We start from the raw sequence: 19,120 nt of genomic DNA on the forward strand, positions 1-19,120 counted from the left end.
TGTGTAGTGTATAGTAGTGTCGTGTATAGTAGTGTATAGTGTAGTGTATAGTGTAGTGTAGTGCCTCCATAGAGCCCAATGTGCTCACTTACCGACCATTCCCCTGTTAATGACGGGCTGTTGTAGCTACAGTAAATATTAATGAATGCATTGATTAACCTTGCTTATTTTAATATTGTGTTAATAATGCTGTTAGTATATTTACAAAACAGGAGGATTTCTCCACAAATCTGGCTGTCGCCTGATGATGCTCGTTTCAATTATTGGCGAAACGTCGTACTCAGATTTTAAATGTTGTGGCTTGGCTCTCCAACACATCGGTGTGCTGTACTAGTAACGAACTGGCACATTCTGTTTACGTGACAAACCTTGATAATTGGCTGTGTCGGGTGGTGGCGGGTTTAACAACACAACATTTATATATTTACGCAATTTAACCCAAAAAACACCTGCATTATGTAAAGTAAACATTTTTTGGGGTTTGAAAAAGGGGTAACTTCAGATGCTCCCAGAACGAATTGAGCCTTTAACGTGCATTTCCTATACTCGCTTAATGACCAACTCACTAACGACAGGTCTCATGGAACCAATGGCCGTCGGCTAAGAGGGGTTATATCCCAGGTCTGTCCCGTGACCTCCAATTCAACAACAGCCTTCTCACTTCTCCCACCCCACACTGAATTGGGCCTGACCTATAACCCCCTCCCCCCCACTAACCCTCGCTGATCCCCGCCCCCCACCGCGCCTGCGCAGGTCGCCCTTCCGTCGGCGAGTGGCGCCTTCTTCCGCTTCTTCGAGGTGCGGGGCGACCGCGAGGTCTTCAAGGTGGACGGGACAAACGCCACGCTGCTGGCTGGCAACACCCAGGCGCAGTTCACGAGCCCGGCGTCGGTCTTCAACGGTGGCGTGGAGCACTACATCACGGTGGACGAGGGCGCCATGAGGGGCGTCGTCGGCGGCGTAGGAGTCAGCAACACGAACGCGCGCGTCAAGAAGGACTGGCGCTTCCGGCTGAAGAAGGTCTATTACGGTGAGTGGCACGGAGGTGGAGGAGGGAGAGGAGGAGGGGGAGGAGGAGGGGGATGACGATGAGGAGGTGGATAGCAGTAATCATAATTTACGGTCGTTTGCAAGGTGCCATCCACTAATGTCTCGAGGCGCCTTGTATGCATAAAGAAAAAGATCACGTGGCTTTTTTTCGTTTAAAATTGCAACTCAAAGCGAGCCCGGCACAATACACCGGGGTTGGACACAGAAACTCCAGGAACGGCAACCCAATTTCAGCGCGACAGGAACCCTACGAAGGGACACGATCACGTGACCTTTTAAAAAATGGCGGCATTGCCGTGCGACAGATTAACCACGCGACAACGCCATCCCCACCGCCCGGGTGCTTTCTAAACCTCGGAAACCCGCCCGTAATCGCACCCCATTCATCGCCCGCCCGCAGCGTGGTGCCATGGCGTGGGCGACCCTCACTACCGCTCTTTCGACGGCAACCACTTCAACTTCATGGGCACGCGCACCGTCGTCCTCGCCTCCAACTGCATCTCCAACCTGCCGGTGCCATGGCGCATCCTGGTGAAGAACGAGCACCGGCGGCGCGCCGACGTGTCGTGGACGCGTGAGGTGCACACCGAGATCTACAACCACACCATCTCCTTCATCCGCGACAACAAAGTCCGGGTACGTGCGCCGCGTGTGTGTGTATGCATGCGTGTGTGTGTGCGTGCGTGTGTGTGTGTGCGTGCGAGCGAGTGTTTGAGAGACGAGGCTCGCGAAAGGATGCTTCGACCGGGCCAGTTGGAGGCAGTCGCCCTCCAGCAACGACGGAGGGCCGGGGAGTGACGCTCACAACAATGAGCGGAGCGCCGGGCAGATAAAACTTAGCGAGTTGGCACCGTAGGGGGCAAAGGTGGTGTATCTGTCAGTCAACTCAATCAACCCATGGCACCTGCTGGGTCTGTCCTGTTACCTCCTGTCATCCAGCCTGGCACATTCATTAATCCATAGCACCTGGGTCTGTGTGTCAGTGGGTGAGTGTGTGAGTGAGTGAGTTGCACAGTAGGAAGCATAGGTCGTGCCTCAGCCAGTTATCTCAGTCAACCCATGTCACCTGCGTGTGCATGCACAGGGACAAAGACGAAAGGTCCCCCGTGTAGCCTGACCGGACTGTTAGCGAGTAGCAGCACATACGAAGGCCGGCACTGCGGCACACGCAGGCAGGCGGGTGGCCAGTGCCACGCCCGACCGCCTTTGTCTCCCCAGCGGCGATGTTTACGCGGTCGTGGTGTTTGTGCATACCCCCACCCCTCGCTTCCGCAGCTTGACGGCGTGGCGGTGAACGTGCCGTATTACCACCCTGCTGAGCTTTTCCGCATCACCAAGTCTGGCGAGTACTTCGAGCTCAACACCGGTGCCTTCTTGAAAGTCGAGTACAATGGTGAGGGATTCAGTGAAGTTTGTTTCTTTTGCCTCGGCTTGCCGAAGAGCCTCTGAGTGACTCGACATGCCCTGCATCACAGCCACGTCTCTGAAAAGGCGTTGTTTTGTTATTGTTTTTGTTACAAACGTGACATTTAATTCTTTACTCGGCTTGTAGGGCTAAGTGGAGTTCAAAAATGCATGTGTGTGTGTGTGCATTACCCTGTGAGAGGCACTGCCTATCATAGGGTGAGGCTAAGAGGCCTATGTGGGGTATAAAGCCTGTTTAGTCTGTCGTTTGTCACACACGTGGTCGGTCTCTTCAAGTTCAAGTTCATTTATTAGGTATAGCCCTGTGAGCCATGCGGCTCTTAAGTCGGGTGCAACCACAACAAACAAAATATGAACACAGAACATATTAAAGCGACGACGTGTAACAGAAACATCCTGGAATAAACCAGCAAATATAAAAAAAAAACGTATTAAAACACTGTGTGCAAAAATTCCACTGTGGTGCAAGTCAACAATAACAACCATAAGACAATTTAGATGAACCATATGTTTTCGAATCACCAAAATAAAGCTATAAAAACAATGTTACAACAGTAATCATAGGAACTGTGATTAAAATTTTAACAATAAACGATATGCATAGCACGTACGACCAAACTTGCAGCCATAGCTGGCAGCATGCCACTCCCAGTGTATGATGTGTGAGTCAGCGTATGATGTGTGAGTGAGTCAGTGGTAGTGTGAGTGAGTGTATGATGTGTGAGTCAGAGTATGATGAGTGAGTCAGTGTATGATGTGTGAGTCAGCGTATGATAAGTGAGTCAGTGTATGATGTTTAGTTTTCAGTCTATTTGGTATAGCCCTGTGAGCCATTCGGCTCTTGAATCGAGCTGCAGTCACCAGCAGCAGGGGGGCCTCTATCAGAGGGCACCAATTTGCTCCTCAACCTGATCATAGATGCGCTTCTGCGGGCGTCTGGAATGCTCTTCCTTCCGATATTAGAAAGCCACAGGAGCTATGCAATTTTAAGTCATCTAGATTGAAATCTCATTTCTATGTATGGTGCGAAAGAAGTCCAAGGTACATACACACATGCATGGTCGCTGATGACATCACTTCCTGTTTGCACCAGGACAAAAAAAGGCCTCTTAACCCCTAATTCGCTAGCATTGTATTGTCCTTGGCAAAAATTGGTGAACCTGTGATGCCTATTTTTTTTATCCCGAATTACATTTGTATCACGATCGGACGAGGGGCAGCTCAGAAACCACCCCCCCTCCACCCCGCACCCCACTGATTCTCTTCGGCACTGCCGTGTGCAGGGATGAGTCGCGTGCGCGTCCACCTCCTCAACAAGGACGTCTACGCCGCTGCCACGTGCGGTCTCTGTGGCCTCTGGAACAACGACCCCAGCGACGACTTCATGACCCCCAACGGCACGCTGGCGGCAAGCGCTGCCGAGTTCGGCAACAGCTGGGAGCTGCAGGAGAAGGTCGTCAGCGAGAGGTGCGAGAGTGAGAGTTTCCCCCGGTCGAACGTTGGCGTCCGATCCGCAGTCAAAAAAAAGACTTACGTGTGCGCGAGTCACCCGTCGAGTTTGTACTCATTACCGTTGTCGCGGAGAGCAAAGCAGCGAAAAGCCAACGCGGCGGCACGTACGCCACCACGCGCTACGAACCCGCTCGCTTATGCATTCCCTGCCGACGCACCACGCCCCACACGCGTACCTCACCTCACGTGCCTCTCGCCCCTTTCAGCGGGAGCAGCGACACGGGTGTCTCAGCCAACGTCTCCCTGGACTACTTCCTCAACATCAAGGCGGGCTTCAGCGACAACTGCGGCCTCCTGAGCGACCCGGCGAGCCCCCTGGCCCCGTGCTTCGCCGTCGTGGACCCGGTGCCCCACCACGCCGACTGCGTCTATGACCTCGTGCTCGCCAAGTTGAACGTGGCCGTCCTGTGCCAGGCAGTGCAGGGCTACGTGAGGGCCTGCAATGGCGAGGGCGTTGCCTTCGCGGCAAACTGGAGGAATGCTACCAAGTGCGGTAGGTGCCTCCGGGAGGGAAGGAAGGGGGGGAGGGGTTATGGATGTCATGGTGGCTAGGAGATGTTAACTTCCTTGCCTGGTATACAGGAGGTTGTTGGTTCGATCCTGGCCCTGATGCCTGCTGTTTATTTGGAGTTAGCATGTTTCTCTCCACGTGGTCGTGCGGATTTTTCCCTGGGTCCTCCAGACTTTCAATTCCATGCGTTTAAGAGTGTTTGACTGCCACTTCGTGACCGTCTTTGTTCGACGGCAAGCCACATTCTGAAGCCCTTAAGATGTAGCTTACTTGGCTTAGGCCTAAATAATCTGGCCCTGGGTAGGTACCGGGGTTGGGTTACCCCGGCGATAGGCGGGGGTCGTGGGGGGGGATGGTGGCAAGCGATTTGGGGAAATGTGACGATGCATCGCGGTACACCACCACCAACACTGAAACTTCTAACAAAACAACACTGGACACGTGCATACTGCTGCTTCTGCGAACACTTCCCACCCCTAAAGAGGGTGCTGTTTTGCCAATTGGGGGGGGGGGGGGCGGCCGTGACTATGGCTGGCTATGGGCATCGGGATGAATAGGCACGTCGACATTTTAATTTCTGACTTAAAACTTTCGTGTCTGCAGGCATTCATATTCTTGGTTCTTTCGGTAAAGTCACGTAGATAGAAAAAAAAGTAATACATAAAAAATTGCATAAAATACTAAAAAACTAATAAATGTAAAAGAATAAACGCAAAAAACCCACGACGTTTCGATTGCAACACAAGCGATCTTCATCAGGCGTGACTTTACCGAAAGAACCAAGAATATTTAAATTCACACCGCTGATTTTGGGGTAGACTGCCAGACAGAAAGACACCCAGGGAAACACCCGATGGCTGTGTTTTGAGGGTAGGATACTCTTCATCAGGTAAACCTGATGACAGACGCTTGTGTTGCGCCCGAAACGTCGTGATTTATTTTATTTTATACCTACGTAACTTTACCGAAAGAACCAAAGAGTGTGAATTCCTGCAGTCACGAAAGCTTCAAATCAAGATTGAGTGTAGGATAGTTTTTGTTTGGTTCATTATTCAAGAGTAATTATTGAAGGGTAGGGTGGGGTTAAGAGGCCTACGTGGGGGTTAAAGGACTTTTCGGTATTGGTACTAACAGGAAGTGATATCATCAGCCACCATGCCCAGATTGAAGTGCAGATTGGCGCCCCCCTGTGGAGGACACCTGCTGCTGGTCACTGCAACCAGGATTAGACAGTCTTTAAACTCCACGTAGGCCTCTTACCCGCTAATCGCCACTAAGTGATGGTGACGTTACCACGGCGCCTGTGCCAGACCAGGTACACGTTGAGGCCATGTGAAGTGTCGAAGGCTCGCTGACAGGAGGTCACAGGACAAACCCAGCTGCCATGGGTTGGCTGACTTAGATGACTGCTAGATGCACCAGCTCCTGTGCCAACTCGCTGCATCTCAGCTGCCTAGCGCTCCACTCGTTGTTGTGAGCGTCGCTCATCTGCCCTCAGTTTTTGTTGGAGGGCGACTGCCTCCAACTGACCGGTAGCATCCTCACAAACACACACACACACAGAGGTCCACATACAGTGATGCACACACACAGATACGTGAAGTGATAGGGTGAGGTGGGTGTAAGGTCAGGCCTATTTTGGGGTAAGAGCCTGGCTCTGTCCTGGTGCTAACAGGAAGTTATGTCATCAGCCACCATGGCCAGGTTAAGAAGCAGATTGGCACCCCCTCTGTGGAGGTCCCCCTGCCCCTGGTCACTACAAGTCAATAGACCAACCACGTGTTTGAGCAAAGAGGACTAGACAGGCTTTATTCTCCACATGGGCCTCTGAAACCCACCGTACTATCATTACTTATTTAATGAGCATTATTTATTCAGTGTAATCCAAAGCATGAACCTCTCCACAATCGACTTCCATCTCACACACTATCACCAATCACACACAAAAGACAAAGATCCCCGTGTAGCCTTTAACAGACTGTTGGGGCAAGTTCCGTTAGCAAGTAGCACCGATCAAGGCCAGCTCCAGTATGCAAAGGGGTGGGTGGCCAGCGCCAAGCCAAGCCTGGCCACCTTTATCTCCCTTGTGACGATGTTTACTACACACCACACCAGGTACTCATTTGAGGCCGAGTCGACCTAGTGGTGTTGGTGGCCGTGCACAGTGCCCCAACCGCTAAGCTGCAATTCCCCCATCACGCCATTCACCACTAAATGGCGGTCACGTCACCAGGGCACTTATGCCAGGCTAAGTGCACATTGAGGCCACGTGAAGTATCGAACGCCCTCTGGCAGGAGGTCACGGGGCAGACCCAGTAGATGCTATGGGTTGATTGACTGAGATGACTGGCCAATGCACCACATGTGCCCCCTGCTGTGCCAACTAAAATATCCACCCATCGCACACACAGCACATCCTAGTGGCACTCGCCCACTCTCCGTTCCGTCTGCCCCTTTGTGAGTGCGTCTTTTCCCTGACTCTTGTCCCCCGCACCCACCAACCCTCGTCACCGACCACCGCAGAGATCGATTGCGGAGCGAGCGCGGCCTTCAAGGACTGCGGTAACGCGTGCCCGGCCACGTGCTACGACCCCAGCGCCCCAGCGGACTGCGCTGACGCGTGCGGTGAGACCTGCGAGTGTCTTGACCCGGCCCACGTGTGGGACGGGGACGAGTGTGTCGCCCCGGCGCTGTGCGGTTGCAAGGACGACGACGGCAAGTACTACAAGGTGAGCGTGGCAAGTGCGGCGAGTTCCTGCCACCTCGGGTTGGGGGGATGTGGGACTGGGGTAACAAGGGAATGGTTGCCGTCTCATCACTCATGAAGACGCTGTAGAGAAAGCAAGAGACCTGTTCTTATGGAGAGAGAGAAAGAGGCGGTCGGTTTGTCGGCCTTTAAAAATTGGGAAGATCTTGATCTTGGACTTGAACAGGGGCAGGGAGTCGACAACACGGAATTCTGGATGGAAGGAATTCCTAGTGATGGGGGACAGCAGTGGAGAATGAGCGAACCTTGACCGAGGACTTAGACAGAAAGCCTTGGTTTCTGGAGCAGAGAGTGTATGGTGATGTTTTACACACCGCACCATGACTCATTTGAGACTGAGTCGACCTAGGGGAGGCCCAGGACCAGTCCAGATAATCGCCAATGGTGTTGGCCGTGAGCGGGAATCGAACTCGGCTGGCCAGATTCGTAGCGCAGCGTAGCGCTAACCGCTACACCACCGCTCCACCCCACTCACACACATACGTCCAATCCTCGTGTGGCCATCAGGTGAAGGAAATCTTCTGGAAGAAGGACTGCTCCGCTCAGTGCACGTGCGTGTCCTCGGGCAACATCCAGTGCCAGAAGAACCCTTGTGACCTGACCCTGAACTACTGCGGCGCCGGGCCCCAGGGAGACTATGGCTGCCAGCCCAGAATCTGTGAGTCACTGCAGCCACGGTCAGCCCGCAGCATACACATGGGTCACCGATGACCATGGTAATTCCGAGATACGTCAGTGACTACAGTCATAGTCACCCCAAGCTAAGTGAGTAACTACAGCCATAGTCATCCCAAGTTACGTGAATAACTACAGCCATAGCTACCCCAAGTTACGTGAATAACTACAGCCATAGCTACCCTAGGTTACATAACTACAACCATAGTCACCCCAAGTTACATGAGTAACTACAACCAAAATCACATCAAGTTACGTGAATAACTACAGCCATAGTTACCCCAGGTTACGTGAGTATCTACAGCCATAGTCACCCCAAGTTACATGAGTAACTACAGCCAAAGTCACCCCAAGTTACGTGAGTAACTACGGCCAAAGTCACCCCAAGTTACGTGAGTAACTACAGCCAAAGTCACCCCAAGATGCATTACGGACAGGTTTGTTCGTATCTCTGAAAGTCCGTAAGTCGAATGTTTATGAGAAGAGGAATCGCCGTCCGTATTCCCGTCTTTGACCATGAGCTCCGCGTTGTGTATCACCAGTGGAGTGCACCGCTTGGGGCGACCCCCACTACACGACGTTCGACGGACGCAAGTTCAACTTCCAGGGCACGTACACGTACGTGCTCACGCAGGTGAGACCCGTGGCCTGCGCATTCGTACCCGAAGGGTGTGCGTAAAATTAATGTGTTTACGTAAAGTCCTTCGCCTTTTTTATTTTCTACTTTACAAGAGCCCGGTGAAAAGGCACGAAGCGTATCGAGCGAAGGAAGGGGTAACAGAACATTTCCGCGGGACGATCGAAGTCCAAACTCAGTGCTCCTGGGGGCCTCTGGGAAAGGGGAGGAGATTGGCACTCACTGCCCCACACATGTAAAAACGGCGAGTAGTGGGGACGTGAGGGAGGTTTTTTTCGGAGGAGGGCAAGTGCACCTCACAAAAGCTTCCGAACAAAGTAACCTACACCCGCCCAGTGAACCTGACGTAGGCCTCGGCAAGGTAAGGTAAAAGTTAAAAGGTAAAAACAACGAGCCTACCTTTACCCTACCTTTTACCCTTACCCCATACAAATTACCCGATTACAGGGTAATTACTGGGGTACTACTACACATAAAAAAGGTTTATAATGGTAAATGCTAGGTAGAGCGCTTTAATCATATAGAATATTCTCGATGATTCCAATTGTACACGCTTGTTGTCGTTGTCGTCGTTGTTGTATCCTCAAATCTTGTAACTCAAATTTAACCCACTTCCCAATGTGGTATCGACTGCAAACTTAGTATACTTATGTCATACTGATGACAATATATTCTCATAAAAAATATATATTTTAAACATAATTTTTATATGTTATTTTTCGCCTTGGGTCTCATTGTCCATGGTCAACTGATGTTGGCTGTAATTGGCCATGGTCCCTTACGTTGTGGCAAGCTTCGGGGCCGCTTCCTGGAGTCGTGGAGTTCTGCCATTACTCATACATTTTATAAAAGCGTGTTTTTAAAAAAGTTTTTTCCAATATTACTTATTAAATGGAGGCCACGGACTGCGCCACGGACTGTGCCACGGAGCTTTTAGCGGTAAACGAGGTACCGTATTTACCGGGTAATACTTCGCGCTACCTTTACCCTACCGGGTAATTCTTCCAAGCTACCTTTACCCTACGCTTTACCTTACTCCTTGGCATGTCGACACCTTTACCCTTTTACCCGGTAAAAATGGTAAATGACCTTACCTTGCCGAGGCATAACATGCCATCAGTATAAGCCGCGCGGAGCAGTGACTAACTCCCGTCTTAACGACTCCCCTTGGCCACCGGTAAGTACCCCGCTTTAACGCGTGGCGTTGGTTTTCACACCGCCGCCATGCATTTTCGCTATGCAAACGTGGGTTCATTTTCCGTTGGGCAAGGCTTATGTCACAGAACGCGCGCTCCGTTATAACACGTTAATGACCGCTCCGTTGCAACGTAGAGCGCTCCGCTCCGTTATAACAGAATTTCTGAGCGGTCGACGACGAACTAGTTTCTTGAGCTGCGCGGCTGGGCGGTATGGTGATGAAATCATACAGTAACATAAAATAATACGGTAACGCTGAGTGATACTTTAACACAGAGTGATACAGTAACGCAGAATAGTACTGTACACGGAATGATACAGTATGTATAGTAATACAGTACGTGGAATTATACAGTAACGCGGCGGCATACCCTCAGTTATTAGTCCCGCCATCTCACCGCACGGCGTGCTTCGTGGTACATCGTATCTCACATTACTTATGGGGAAATTGTTTTAGCTTCATTCGGCACTTTTTAGGAACGTATCTACTACCGCTATGACTAGCGTATTAAATGAGGACTTCCTGTATGTACGCATGGGAGCGGCAGCATAACGGTTAGTGCGCTGCGCTACAAACCCGGCAGACCCGAGGTTCGATTCCCGTTAGCGGCAAACAACACGACAGCAGCGCTTGCCCCAACAGTCAGCTTAAGGCTACGTGGGGGACGTTTGCCTTTGCAGCCGTGCTCGGGCGCCGACTGGAGCGTGAAGGTGAAGAACGAGAATCGTCCGGGCAACTGGGAGGTGGCGTATACGCGTGAGGTCATCGTCGACATCTACGGGTACCGGGTGATACTCGCTGCCGGCTCCAAAGTTTCCGTGAGTGCCGCGTGTCACTCTGACCCCAAACCCCCCTTCTGCTCCTGCCGTGTCTCCTCGTCGATGTCTCGCCCAGTGTGTCGTGTCTCCATCTGCTACTCATTGTCCCCTCAATCTCTAATCCCCCGTGGCCTCGTCTGCTCCTCAGGGTCTCTTCAATCTCGAAGTAATCCCTTCTGTGTCTTTGTCTGTTCATCAATGTATCCTCCTTCATCTCTCTATGTCTTCTCCAATGAATCTCGTTCTTTCCTCCATGTCTCCTCCTTCTCTATGTCTCCCCCACTGTATCTCCTGCTGTTCTCTGTTCTATTCATCCCTTTGCGGAGCTTCTCTTCTGCCCAGTTTTGTCATTCATGTAGCTTTTTTGTCCGTATGCTCTTTTTCCCCCTGTGTTTCCTGCTGGTGTTCTGTCTCCTACTCGTCACCTTATCCTCCTCTCTCTCTCTGTGTCTCCCCATTTGTAGGTTTCCTCTCCATGTCCCACCAACATTGCCTACTGTGCGATGCCTTCCCAAGAATTTAACCAACTCTTCCATGCGTGCCATTTTAACAGTGATTGTGATGTTTATATTCATAGTCAAAAAGCGCCCAACTCTCAATCAGATAAAACTGTGGGCTTAAACCTCAGTCGGGGTTTAGATCGTCGCATTGGCGTCCTTTCTACACGGTTGAATTAAAACGTGGCGCCACCACTACTTGTGAGGCCCACCGTTTTTTGCTCTGCGTTAACTATTTTCGTCCCGTCATGGGCAGGCAGAACTTACGCAATTAGCTTAGGGCTGCCAACAACTTGCAAACGGGGCGCCATGCCGTCGTTTACTCGAGCAGCGGAAAACCTCCCCTGACGAGTGAACGACGGGCGTAGTCCGATAGATCGCCCCCGCTGACACCCGTCGTCCAACCTCGCTTCGCCTTACCTCTCCCCTTGCAGCTGAATGGCGTGAGCCTGAACCTGCCATTCTACTACAACAGCAGCGGCCACGAGTTTTCAGTGACTCGCTCTGGCCACTACATGCGCGTGTCGGCCGACTTCGGCCTCGAGGCCCTCTACGACGGAATATACCGCGCGAGCGTCAAGCTGCCCACCATCTTTGTGGCGTCACTCTGCGGCCTCTGCGGCAACATGGACGGCTTCCCCGCTGATGACTTCACACGCCGGGATGGCTCGCAGACGCCCAGCGCCTCCGAATTTGGCAACAGCTGGAAGGTTGAAGAGCCGGGCATCATCGACACGTGAGCTACTGTGGTCTCACAGTCAGATCCTTTCCCCAAACGAATAAGCCTCGCTTGCCCAGCTTGGATAATGCCACACTTCGCGTGGTCTCGGCGTTTGCCGTATGCCTGTGTTGGGCCCGATGTTGAATGCACTAGGTCTGGGAATAGCGTTGCCAAGCTGTCCTTTTCCCCCATCCCCGCACCCCCCTCCCCTCAAGATTATCTTGTGTTTTTGAGGTGGCCGTCATTGGACACCTGCAGATCTTTCCAACCTGGCATTAAAAGTACACTTTTTTCTTGTCAGTTGCATAATCATGCACCACTCAAGACTGTGAATTCACGTGGAGTACTACCCTTGTTTGGCATTGTGAGATATGCTTCTGTTTTCCGTGATATATCCCAATTTTTGTGTTCTCAGTGTTGGCAACCTGGGACAATAACTTGCACTCAGCCAACTTATGGATGCATTCCCCTGAAGGGAATGGGAAGCCTATATTAGGCTGAATGCCAAATGTGTGAGACCTACGACAATGGCAGACCCAATGTCAAAATCTGAGGCAAAGTGGAAACCAGCAATAGGTCCAGCACCAAATTAATTAGGCTTATGACTACGCACAGTTTGTGCTAGTCCAAAAATACTCAGCATTAGGCCTAAGACAGTGCAGAGCCTATTATAGGCCTGAGAAAAATCGCAGTTTGTGCTGGCTATGTCTATTACCAAATGCATTATACTTTAGACGATGCAGAGCCTGCACTAGGTCAAGCCAAAGTTAAGTCAAATTCAAAACATTGCAAAAGCCTGCACTAGGCCTGAAATTGGATTCCAGAGTCACTCCCATTGCCCTCGCTGCCATGGGGCGTGAGGTGGCCATGTGTTGTGTTACGGCGTTTTCGCCGGTGACAGCCCTCTTACTTATTTATTTTTCTCTCTCTCTCTCCCTCCCGGTGGCTTTTGGGCCATGCAGAGGTTCCGACGACACCGGCAGAGCTGTGGTTCTTGATGCCAATGCCGTCATCCAGGCCCAGCAGAACGACTCTTGTGGGATCCTCAATGACGTTGCGGGCGTCTTCGGCTCATGCCTGGCGCTCGTCGAGTCCATGCCGTACATTGACAACTGCGTCTTTGACATGGTGCTGCTAAACTTTACTGATGATGTCCTCTGCAAGGCCCTGGAAGCCTACTTCGCGGCCTGTGTTAAGGCCGGGGCTCCCGTTGAAGCGTGGCGGAGTCCAGCCCTCTGCCGTGAGTGTTGGGCCGACATCTCGGCTCTCCATAATATTTACGACCGAAACAGGAGGATTTCTCCACAAATCCGGCTGTCGCCTGATGATGTTGGATGTTGTAATTACCGGCAAAACATCGTACTTGAATTGTAAATGTTGTGGGTTTACTCTCCAACACACCAGTGTGCTGTACTAGTAACGAATCGGCATGTTTTGTTTACTTGACAAACTTTACTAATTCGCTGTATCGGGTGGTGGCTGGTTTAACGACACATTTATAGTTACGTTATCGAACCCAAAACCTCTATTAATATTGGTCGTAAAAACCTACGTGTTAAAATCACTGCTCTCCCTTCGATACTCACCTGAGCCAGTGGTGTGAATTTTTTGCGTGATATAAATGCATTACAAATGCACATCGTCCAAAGATTAGCGAAATGGCTGGCTCATGCCGCTGCTAACAGAAGGGACTGAACTAACGGAAACTCTAAAAATCCCCATCTAGAGGTGTTTTTTATGTCTGCTTGCCAGGTCTCACTCCGAATCAGATGAGTGCCTTTATTTCGTTAAAAGCTATGTATCGCTGTGTGGAAGCTACCTGGCCTGTCGCTCCATACGAAGTTGTGGGTTCTTGGACACAGTTATACCATCCCACATCTATGCTTGCAAAGCCTGGACCCCTTTAAAGGAACATCTGTACCGGTTGGAAATATTTAGGCTGGCTTAGCACGGTTGGCTCCGCATTGTGCGAAAGAAGTTCAACACACACACATACATCCTGGGATTATCCAGACTCGATTTTGTGAGGGTCTCACAGATCCTTGAAAAATACGGATACAGTGACTCAGTGAGCTCCTCCAGCAGGCAAAGCTGCGTTACCTGGGTCATGTAGTCTGCATGCCCGGCCACTACATGCCCAAGCAGATTCTGTTTGGCATGGGCTGGAGAAGAGATGGGACCATGCGGTGCAGGAGGATGTGAAGCTGGGTCTACTTGCCGATGACCGGTAGGAGCTAGCAGAAGGCTCAAGAAGGACGCTAATGGGCAATTGGAGGCAGTCGCCCTCAAATCACGGAGGGCAAAGAAGCAAAATATTTGTGCTCATCTTTCAATCTCAGCCATTCACTCGCTCACTAACTCACCCATCTATCAGATCACCCATTCACCCACCCATTCGTGCATTTACTCGCTTACTCATTCACCCACTCAGTCACTCACTCACCAACAGCCTTTTGAGGATGCATGCATGCCACCTCTGAACGCGTCTTCATTGCTTTCTCTCATACACCTACCTACCCATTCACACACCCATCCATTCACACACCCACTCACCCACCCACCCACTCAGCCATTCACCCACCCACCCAGTCACCCACTCGCTCACTCTATAACGCACTCAGTCACTCACCAACAGCCTGTTGAAGCTGCACGACTCCACCTCTGCGCGCGTCTTCATCTGCTTTCTCTCATTCATCCACCCACTCACCCACCCACTCACCCACCCACTCACTCACCCACGCATCCACCCATTCACCCACTCACTCACCCAACCACACCTCTGCTCGCGTCTTCATCTGCTTTCTCTCATTCATCCACCCATTGACCCACCCACACACCTACCCACTCACTCACCCACGCATCCACCCATTCACTCACCCACTGACTCACCCACCACGCATCCACCCACTCACTCACCCATTGACTCACCCACGCATCCACCCACTCACTCACCCATTGACTCACCCACTCACCCACACACTCACCCATTCACCCGCTCACTCACCCAATCACACCTCTGCGCATCTTTCTCTCACTCGTCCACCCACTCACCCACTCACCCGTTCACTCACCCAACCATTCCTCTGCCGCCCACAGCTGCCCCGCAGTGCCCCGCCAACAGCCACTACTCGTACTGCGCTCCACCGTGCCCCGTGTCGTGCGTGGACGGCGCCGTCGAGGGCCAGTGCCAGGGAGACTGCGTTGAGGGCTGCGTCTGCGACATCGGCTATGTCCTGGAGGACGACGCCTGCGTGCTGGCCGACCAGTGCGGCTGCGTCTACAAGAACAAGTACTACAAGGTGATGCACTGCCTACTGCGGGTTGTTGTAACCATGAGGTCACCTGGCACACGTTGACTCACACACTGCAGCCTGTACTACCACAAGGTGGTGCACTGCCTACTGCGGGTTGTTGTAACCATGAGGTCACCTGGCACACGTTGACTCAGACACAGGAGGATGTTCCATAACTGTGTCGTTAGAACCCGCCACCACCCGACACAGCCAATTAGTGAGGGTTGTCACGTAAACTGAATGTGCTCAATTCCTCACTAGTGCAGCACACCAGTTGTGTGTTGGAGAGCCAAGCCACAACGTTTCTCCAGTAATTACAACCAGCTTCAACTAGATTTGAAGCTTTCGTGACTGCAGGAATCCATACTCTTTGGTTATTTCGGTAAAGTCACGTAGGTAGAAAATAAAATGAATCACGACGTTTCGGGCGTTTGTGTTGCGCCCAAAACGTCGTGATTTATTTAATTTTACACCTACGTGACTTTACCGAAAGAACCAAAGCGCAAATCAGCGCAACCAAGTGGCTGATGTCTTCCATCGTCATCATTGTGTGGAAATTGACAGATGGAGGTGGTCAGCCGGTGTGGGCCCCCCTCTCCCCTCCCCCCCTGCCCCCCTCTACCCCCCCCCCCCCCCATCGCTTCACCGGTGTCCTTCCTCGGTGGCAGGTGGGAGAGTCGTTCATCTCAGACGACTGCACGAGCTCGTGCCTGTGTGACGCGGGGGGCATCGACTGCCAGGCGTTCGCCTGCCCCGAGTTCTACGTCTGCGCCGTGCTGGAGGGGGGCAGGGCCGGCTGCGACGCAATCGTGGGTGAGATGATAATGACGATGATGATGACGATGATGATGACGATGATGCCAACTCATGATAACCTCCTGCACACCAGGCGAGGTAGTTAACATCTCATAGCCACCGTGATGATGATGAGAGACGCAAACTCCAAATATACAGCAGCAGGCATCGTCAGGGTCTGGGATCGAACCCACGACCTCCTGCACACCAGGCGAGGGAGTTAACATCTCCTAGCCACAGTGACGCCCCATCAAAACTGGTCCTGGGCCTCCCCTAGGCATACCAGGCGAGGTGGTTAATATCTCGTCTTGAGCGGTAATCCAACTCGTTGTAAGAGCCATAAGACAGGTAGTGAGTGTATTATTTCTGGAAATACATTTCATGTACAAACCGTCATACATTTGTTGACAGACTGGTTGTATTTGATTTGGAATATTCCAACTGTTTAGAAGCCTCCCTGTGGTAAGACGCTCCGTTCGTTGAACCCATGACGTCACTTCCGGTTTTTACAGTATAAATGGGGGGCTATGAGAAGAGCCGGGTGGGGAGTGAGTGGATAGTCTCATACCGTGCGACAGGGTGATACAGTACGTGAACAGGCGAAGATATAACTTTAGAAAACGCTCGTTTTTGTGCAACTAAGAAATAAAGAAACACTTTGAGTTAAGACACCTCAAACACGCGTCAGACTTATTGCTCCCACAAGTTAAGGCGTAGCTTATTTTCTGGTACAAGAAAGCTGCGCCTACACTCGGGTCGCCGGGTTCGTAGCACAACGAGCGAACTGCTACACCGCCGCTCCCCACTCTCCTCTTACCACCACCGCTACCACTACCACCACCACCGACCACCGCTACCACCACTACCGCTACCACCACTACCGCTACAACCACCACCGCTGCTACCACCACCACTACAACCACCACCGCTACCACCGCTACCATTACCAAGAAGACAAAGATCACCTGGAGAGCCTTAATAGACTATTGGGGCAAGTGCTGTTAGCCAGCTCCTATGAAGGCCAGAATGGCACACAAGGGGGTGGGTGACCAACACCCAGCAAGGGCCGCCTTTGTCTCCCCAGTGCCAATGCTTTTACACATCGCACTGAGTCGACCAAGGGGACGCCCAGGTACCGGTTCAGATCATCATCGCCGGTGATGACCGTGAGCGGGAATCGAACTCGGCACGCCGGGCTCCTAGCGCAGTTTAGCGCTAACCTTCCCACCCCGATCCATCATCCTCTCCACCGCCACCGCCACCCCCCCCCCCAGGTCACTGCCACGCATCGGGCGACCCGCACTACACCACCTTCGACGGCAAGTACTTTGACTTCATGGGCACGTGCACCTACATACTGGCGGCACCGAGACCCAGCTACTCGGGCTCTCACCCGGCAGCGTGGCACGTGCTGGTGCAGAACGAACACCGGTACGGCTCCACGGCCGTGGCGTACACGCGAACCGTTGAGGTGCAGATCGACCACGACGTCAACGTCAAGCTGCTGTTCGGTGGCGACGTCCTGGTGAGTTGGAGATGGGGGGGTGGGGACCAAGTAAGGTAGCACAAACGGGAGGCGGGTAGGGAAAACGTCGGGCACGGGCGTTGTAGATCGGTGATGCGTGTACACGTGTGTTTGCGCGTGCATGTGTTGAACTTCACCTGTGAGAGGGGCTGCCATTCTTCCACTAGGGTGGTGGGTGTACATTCGGGACCCCGATTAAACCCACGGTGGCCTGGTCTCAGCGAGACGATGAAAGTTGGCAGCAAGAATTTAATCATAGCTTGCAGCTGGGGATGCCGAGGGGAAATGGGTGAGTTTTTGGACTGTGGCTCATGCAGCTGCAATGGCTGCTTTGGGGACACGGTCAAAACCTCCCCAGAGACCCTGGCTGATGGAGGACATGTTCAGGCTGGCTGAGAAAAAGCGACAGGCCCACTCTCATCGTCTACAGCATCCCACATCAGAGAATGAGGAGGCTTACTGCAGCCATCGCTCGGAGGTTCAAAGAGCCGTGCGGCACTGTAAGGATGGGTAGTGGTCGCAGGTTGCTGAGGAGATGGAGTCTGCCTCAGTAGCCTGCGATCACTCTTTAACACCATCTAAAAAGTAACTTGCAGCGCCACACCTATTACCATCATTAGCGGAAAGAATGGTGATCCAATCTCCAACCCCCAGGAACAGGTTTTCAGATTTGCTGAGCATTTCTGTGAGATCTTGTAGGAGGGAGAATCCCTCAGCATGGAAAACATCATGGGGCAAAGTGGGGATGAACCTGCTCGGGCTGCAATGCCTCAAATATTGGAAGTAGTCACCCCCTGTGCGTGGATGGCTGAGGTGCCATCTGATAACGAAGCACAGAAGGCGATCCAGAGTCAGAGACCAGGCAAAGCACTGGGCAGACATAATCTCCCAAGCGAAATGCTGAGGGAGGGTGGTATTTGTGCGCAGACTGCCCTGTATGACATGATAATAAAATTCTGGACCTCTGGATGGGTTCTTCAGGATTGGAAGGGTGCCCTGGTGGTTCCCCTCTTTAAGAAGGGGGACTGCACATACTGTAACAACTACAGGGGCCTCTCACTCCTCAGTGTGCAGGTCCATGAGCCGATAGCCTCCCCTTCAACCTACATCATTATCATCATCAGCTGCACCAGCCCATAGCCTTGTCTGCACCTATAACATCATCAGCAGCAGCAGCAGGTCCCCCAGCCCATAGCCTCGCCTCCACCGACGTAGATGGAGGTCAATGTGGGTGGAGGAAATCAGTTGGCAGAGGGCAACCAGAGGGAGGATTCTAGGATACGGACGAGACCAGGAGATGGAGGAGACGAGGGTTGTGTGATGTTCAGGGGACCGACCAGGTCATGGAGAATGGAAGAAGGTGAGAACCAGTAGTATTATAACAGTGGTCAGCTACGGCCAAATAATTTGTCCTGCCATGTTTCAAATCCGACTTGTGGTCGCGAAAGCGATCAGAAATGTCTTTTCGTTTCCCCGATATAACAATCCCCACAGGTGCCCGAAACGTTGTGATTTTATTTAGTTGTTTTTCATTTATTTTATATTTTACCTACGTGACTTTACCGAAAAACCAAAGAGTATAGAGGATGATGAGAAAGAGAGAGAGAGAAGCAGACTCCGAATACATAGCAGCAGGCGTCGTCAGGGTTGGGATCGCACCCGCAACCTCCTGCGTACCAGGCGAGGCATTTAAAAT

At 52.0% G+C, this 19,120-nt stretch overlaps 1 protein-coding gene across 1 annotated transcript in view; it reads left to right on the forward strand.

Annotated features, from left to right (window-relative positions):
* Positions 1-19,120, forward strand: part of LOC133359829 (IgGFc-binding protein-like) — a 46,595-nt gene that overhangs the window by 13,517 nt on the left and 13,958 nt on the right. The window contains exons 10-23 of the mRNA XM_061578369.1: positions 754-1,030; positions 1,451-1,686; positions 2,326-2,443; positions 3,759-3,942; positions 4,194-4,480; positions 7,022-7,227; positions 7,773-7,923; positions 8,483-8,574; positions 10,456-10,593; positions 11,525-11,826; positions 12,774-13,051; positions 14,908-15,110; positions 15,773-15,917; positions 17,174-17,424. Coding sequence (XP_061434353.1) covers positions 754-1,030; positions 1,451-1,686; positions 2,326-2,443; positions 3,759-3,942; positions 4,194-4,480; positions 7,022-7,227; positions 7,773-7,923; positions 8,483-8,574; positions 10,456-10,593; positions 11,525-11,826; positions 12,774-13,051; positions 14,908-15,110; positions 15,773-15,917; positions 17,174-17,424 — 2,868 coding nt within the window. The remainder of the gene's footprint in view (positions 1-753; positions 1,031-1,450; positions 1,687-2,325; positions 2,444-3,758; positions 3,943-4,193; positions 4,481-7,021; positions 7,228-7,772; positions 7,924-8,482; positions 8,575-10,455; positions 10,594-11,524; positions 11,827-12,773; positions 13,052-14,907; positions 15,111-15,772; positions 15,918-17,173; positions 17,425-19,120) is intronic.

The sequence above is a fragment of the Lethenteron reissneri genome, chromosome 66 (assembly GCF_015708825.2).
Source record: "Lethenteron reissneri isolate LAM-NWPU_2019-01 chromosome 66, ASM1570882v1, whole genome shotgun sequence".
Lineage (NCBI taxonomy): Eukaryota > Metazoa > Chordata > Hyperoartia > Petromyzontiformes > Petromyzontidae > Lethenteron > Lethenteron reissneri.